The sequence below is a fragment of the Zootermopsis nevadensis genome, unplaced genomic scaffold, assembly GCF_977971745.1.
Source record: "Zootermopsis nevadensis isolate Lab colony 2312 unplaced genomic scaffold, Znev_1.0 Znev_ptg000022l, whole genome shotgun sequence".
NCBI classification, from domain to species: domain Eukaryota; kingdom Metazoa; phylum Arthropoda; class Insecta; order Blattodea; family Termopsidae; genus Zootermopsis; species Zootermopsis nevadensis.
Window position 1 is genome coordinate 10,645,578 of NW_028259154.1, and position 6,000 is coordinate 10,651,577.

At 35.1% G+C, this 6,000-nt stretch overlaps 1 protein-coding gene across 7 annotated transcripts in view; it reads right to left on the reverse strand.

Annotated features, from left to right (window-relative positions):
- Window positions 1–1,155, reverse strand: part of Spred (Sprouty-related protein with EVH-1 domain) — a 28,824-nt gene extending 27,669 nt beyond the window's left edge. For all 7 annotated transcript variants that reach the window (XM_022059894.2, XM_022059895.2, XM_022059893.2 and 4 more), the window contains exon 1: window positions 775–1,155. In XM_022059894.2, the coding sequence (XP_021915586.1) occupies window positions 775–794 (20 nt within the window). In that variant the 5' untranslated portion in view covers window positions 795–1,155. The remainder of the gene's footprint in view (window positions 1–774) is intronic.
- Between the last annotated feature and the right edge of the window lie 4,845 nt (window positions 1,156–6,000).

Here is a 6,000-nt window from a genome sequence, read left to right on the forward strand (position 1 = left end):
TCAAACTTTCCATCCACATTAAGAACACTGGTAATTAAGTTGTAAAATTCTGCATGGCAGCCTTAATATATGCCATAAGAACCAGTACATAACTCCCTAACGAAGTATTTTGTGAATCGATATAAATTAATCACCTGTCTACAAATTTAATTTGTTCATTTACAATCGTTCCATTCATCATGATATAGGAAACACATCACACCGGACATGACTGAATTACACAGCTTTAATTATATTTTCGCTTTCAGTTCCACAATTTTCATTCATATAAGACGACTGAAAACAACCGAATAAAGTGTACATAATACTAAAACATTTTTAAGACGATTTTGGTTTCAGCAACCTCCGGCATTAACAAAAGTCTATTTATTATCCTATTGGTTGTACTTCAGTGCTCCTATAATATATTTATGAATGACTTCATGAATGAATGGTTTCATCAATGACCAGAATTTTGATTAATACAGGTCTATGCACAACTATATATGAATGGTCCGTTTGGTTGGCCAATAGACAGAACATACACGTACATCGCACAATGGTACTCTTACTTCATTTCAGCATTAATTTTCCTTCTCAACGAGCCTTTGTTATTACACACGGAAATAAATAATCATATTTCACAAAATTTTACATTCAAGCGGTCAGAAAACCTCGAGAAAATGGAGGCAAGCAGAGATATATGCCTACCATGACCTAGCCCCAATTTTGAACACTTGGAGGGCTTTCACGCACATACATACGTTGTTTGAAACAATAAAGGTATATACTTACTCTTCAGATGCCTCTGTCATGATTTGCGAAATAAAATATCCTACTTTTGCCCCATTTTGTCCTTATTTCCACCATTTTTGACGCATATAAAATACATCAGCCACAACTTGTTCAGACAGGAAGTTCTCTTCTATGAAGATGCCTCTTCAATCTTCGCCGTGTTGTGATCGCGCATGTCCGAATACATTTACCAATAAAAATATAGTTCGGTTTTCATTGTGAGTATTAACTTGTTAAATCTGAATTACAGAAATTGGCACACCTTGAAGTCATTATTAATGGCGTAAAATGAACATATTTCAGCTTAGATGAAATGAACACAATTAATAGCGAAAGGATGGATGTTGCTTCACAAATGAAAATGGATGCCTGTCTCAAATCACGGCCTTGTGAATACTGAATGGGGGCGTTCCCCTACTATAGAAGTCCCCCTCAAACGATATCTACTGTAGGTTTAGAGGCGGCTATTTCGAGGTGGGGAAAAAATATGAATGAATCATTGAAGACTTCTCAGGTCTCGTATACAGACGTTAGAGTACATGTTTATGAGTAACAGAGAAATGTTTAGAGTATTACTGTAGGATATGCGTGATGGTGGTTTTTTGAAATGCGTCCTTAAAGGCCATATTACTAAAAAAAACTCGCATACATGTTCATATAACATGCTTATTGCTCCCACCAAATCCACTACTTTTCCGTCATGAGCAGACGATATCAGCCCCCAAGAAAGAGAAATGATTGAGATGTCCTAATACTGCAGATGCATTATGTCCGTTTTGTATATTTACCCCTTCTAATTTCTAATAACCTGGCGGTGGTTCATTCAGGCATTTGCTGTTGGTTTAATAAAATAGTTAGAATATGTTTCAGTTAGAAAAAGTCAGGTTATGTCATGTAATGACTAGTAGAAAATTATTGGTATCGTGAAAAACCCACAGGACACTCGTTTTTCAAAATGAACAGATGAAATGCGAATGTGCTGCAAAGAACTAATACATGCAGTATAACTTTAAAGTACAGGTAAATAAATTGCAATTTAACATTGATAATTTCTCATACAGCAGCCTACCTTTATAAATCCTTTGTAATTTGTCCTTAACAGAACCTTAAAAAATGTTCTTAGGATTGCTAAATTAACCCTGTCATGTAGGGACTCAGTACAGAACTTTAAACATTGCCAGGCAGGCACATTTAATTATACTGAGATACAATTGGATAGTCACATGCATGGAAAATAGCTGGTTAACTATGACTGTTAAACAACTGAAATACGAGGTAAGTTCATGTACTGATGGCATTCCAAAAGCTCTCCTTTCTGACCATCTAATGCATATTCAATAATTAAATTTCCAGATTGATTTCCCACCCTCATGGTATTCTGTACCCCTTCATATCACAGAACAGCTGAAGTGAAGTGAGGTTATGGGTCATGGGCCATAAGTCCCATGTTGCTATAACTCATGCTATTGTACTTGAGCTGTGAAAATGTCATGTGAGGTACATATTGGAAGGAGTGTTCACATATGACATCTACGTGAAAAGTAGTTCTGTTAAGTAAAACAAGGGAAAGATTCAGGCATAAATTTCAAAGTGTTACATTTCCACACAGAAGGTGTATTCATACAGTTTTAAATGAAGAAAGCATCAAGTATCATTTAAGTTAAATACGATAAAATTGGTGTTAGACTTGAAAATGCTCTTTGGAGGTACATCAAACACCTTCCAGTGTCCCAAAATCCCAGCATGACCTGTCATAAATCTTATGAAACATGTGAATGTAAACATTTTTATGGAAGTATGCATGTAAAATAACAGCATTTTGAGCGTCACATACACAGAATCAGGTTAAGTTTTCTCTTTAATGTGTGTGGTCTGTAGATTTTTTTAATGGTGATTAGAATGTAAATATGAATACTAGCCCCTTACTATGGCCCAAGTCCACATGAAACAATATGTCTCCTCTGTCAGGCACCGTAATTCTTCCACATAGGTGATCCCACGACATCGAAGGTTACAATACATGGTGCAACATTCTGGAAGACAGTCACCTTCATATGTACCATTGAGGACCTGAAATTTCTCTTCTGAACATGGCAATGAACCATTGGGTTCATGAAAGGTGGGGAGTTCTTGACTAGCTGACCATACTGTTAACATCTACTGACAGACTATGCGCTTTAGGTTAGGTTAGGTTATTCTTCTGTATGATGTACAGTAGATGCTGCACAAAATCTATATTTGGCTTTTCATTTGATGGTTAAAACTAATGAACTGTATCAAATTCTGTGTGATCATACACAATAACAGCACTAATGGTCTCTGTGTGGAATCTTCCAATGTGCAGTGGTCATGATCACACTTTCTAAACTACAGAGGGGAAGCAAGGGAGTCAAAGCACTGGTTGTTTTTGTAATTTTCCCTCATATCTTATGTTACATAACCTCAAAAATTGTTACAATATTATAACTTCCACTGTTAACGCATGCTAATGGTTAGCACTCATGACCTCAGTCTTGGTGACCCCTGCTTTGAATTTAAGTTAGGACTAAGTTTATTCATGGTTTTCTTCTAAATGTTGGGTTAGTACCTGACTGCTTTCTCATATTCTTAATTCATATAATGCAATATCTAATTTATTGTTATTATCTGATGGCTAATTTTGCATATCTGAATGTTGACAACACATTTCACAGATATCGTTTTTGATTTATTTCTCAAATTGGTGAGTGGAGTATCTCAGAACAGAAAATCAGTATTACAGCATTCTGTATAATTAACTGAACAAATCTGTCAATAAACCTGAAAGGGATGTACATTGTAAAAACGTTCCTAATGCCAAGCAGAGTTAAAATTTGTGAATTTTTATGAACCACTGCAAGTTACTGCACGTTTCTGTATGATAAAATTGTGTCATTTACACTCTCTTATGAAGCAAAAAAATTAATCTGAAGGAATATGGATGAACTGTAACCCCTATAAAGACATAAATCACTCAAGATAAAGAAAATGGGTTTTTAATACAATATTGGAATCAGCATGGTATGTATGGCAAGTCCTGAGGGTGTAGCTGGAGGAGAAGGCCTCAAGATATAAAGGGCAGTTGCAGACAGCTGACAATGGGTGATACTCCAGCGTGGTGGTTGTACCAGAGTCTAAGAACTCAATTTTAGATCCAATGGATATTTTATAATTTTTTCAACCAAAAGGCATATACACACTTTTATGTCATAACTTTCATTCCAATGTGGTGCATATGACAATGCTGGAATTAAAAATAACTTTCAAAACTTAAAAAAAATCAAAGTATAAATTTATACTTGCAACTGCCAAACTTTGTAAATAAATTAATTAAGTGAGCTTGGGTAACAAATGTCCAAACACGTGGGTTCAATGTGGAAAAGTTAAGAAGTAATTATAATTTAAAGGTAAAATGACGGTGTACTAGAAATAAGAGGATTTTGTGAAAAATTTCACAGTAACTCCAATGTGAAACTGTAATAAAGTGTCATTTAATAATGAAACATGTTATTAAAGCTGTTCAAAGTGTCAGAAAACATGCCGACACTACACACTGTGTTGCAAGCAACTTCAACAGAATACTGTATGTAGTCTGTTATACACTAATATGCCTTGCTAGAGATTACATTATCATTGCAGGTAGATTCTTTGAATAGATTTGTAACATGAAGATGGCTGTCTTCTGAGATATTGCAATCATTCTGATGATGAAGGCAGTAAGTTTTTCTGAAACACTGGTCTGTATCTACGAGACTACATCCCAATCGAGAGCCATGAGAACCTGAAAAGTCACCATCTTTGTCACATGTATTACTTTTGAATAATATTTTCTGTTTCATATTGATATATCTGTGAAATTTTTCATTAAGACTCCTAATTTCTGGTATGTCCTTGTCTTACTTTCAAATAAACAAACCCTTCCAAACTGGATCTATGTAGTTGAACTTTTTACTAAAAACCAGTTAATGTATAATGAATTCTTCTCTGGCTACCAGCCATGTAAGGTGGTTTAATGAAGAAAACACAGTTTCAAGAACCATGTTTGTCCTAATCCTCAGGGTACCGGCAAAGATGGTTCTTGAAATGGTGTTTTCTTCATTAAACCACCTTACATGGCTGGTAGCCAGAGAAGAATTCATTATACTTTATTGCCGTGAAAGCTTCAGATCATAAACAGTTTGGCAGATGCCTCTTGAATCGCATTATGCATGTGTGTGAGTTTGTGTACTGGAAGACTGATTTAAATAATTGTGATTAGGACTGAGGAGGTTAGCGATCATACTTCCCTGGCTTCCCCAGATATATCTGGAATATGAAGAACATTTTATATACCAATATAAGAAAATTTCATGATGATAGGAACACAGTACATTTGATTTTTGAATCCATGTAATGTAATGTAATTTTTGTAAACACTCCTCTTAAATAAATTCATAGATAAACTACTAGTCTTGGCCAGACCACATTTTGCTCATGTTCCATTTCTTTAAAAATTTTAAGTTAATGTGTTGTAAGTAGATCATATGCTAGCTGAGTCTGGTTGTTAAGGAATCCTATATGGCCACCACTGTAACAGCTCTTCGGCAACATGGTGAGTATAAACGTTTTACTCTGTGTACTTATTTTCTAATCAGTCTTTTTACTGAAATTAAAGGTTATAAACTAAGAAGAAATAGTGGCAGTTGGTTGCTTATACTTTTTTGTGGGATGGAGCAAAGCTGAATCAGTGTACCTTTACAAATAAAAATGACCACTCTTTTGTGCTCCTTATATTTTGATGGCTGCCTGCTATCAAATACCAATTTAAAGGTGTCTTATGATTGTCATTTCATTTTGTGTCAATTATACCTCAGTCTGGGTCTGAGTTGGAATTTAATCCAGGTCATGGGATTAAATCCAAATGACAGGTTTATCCTTAATATTTTGAGGTTAGCTCTAGCCCACTGTCACAAATAAAAATGACCACTCTTTTGTGCTCCTGGTCACTTTTTGTGAGAAATATTTTGTCAATAGAATGGCTGCCTGCTATCAAATATCAATGTAAAGGTGTCTTATGATTGCGATTTCATTTTGTGTCAATTATACCTCAGTCTGGGTCTGAGTTGGAATTTAATCTAGAAGGTCATGGGATCAAATCCAAATGACAGATTTATCCTTAATATTTTGAGGTTAGCTCTAGCCCACTGTCTTATATAAAATCATCGAAGG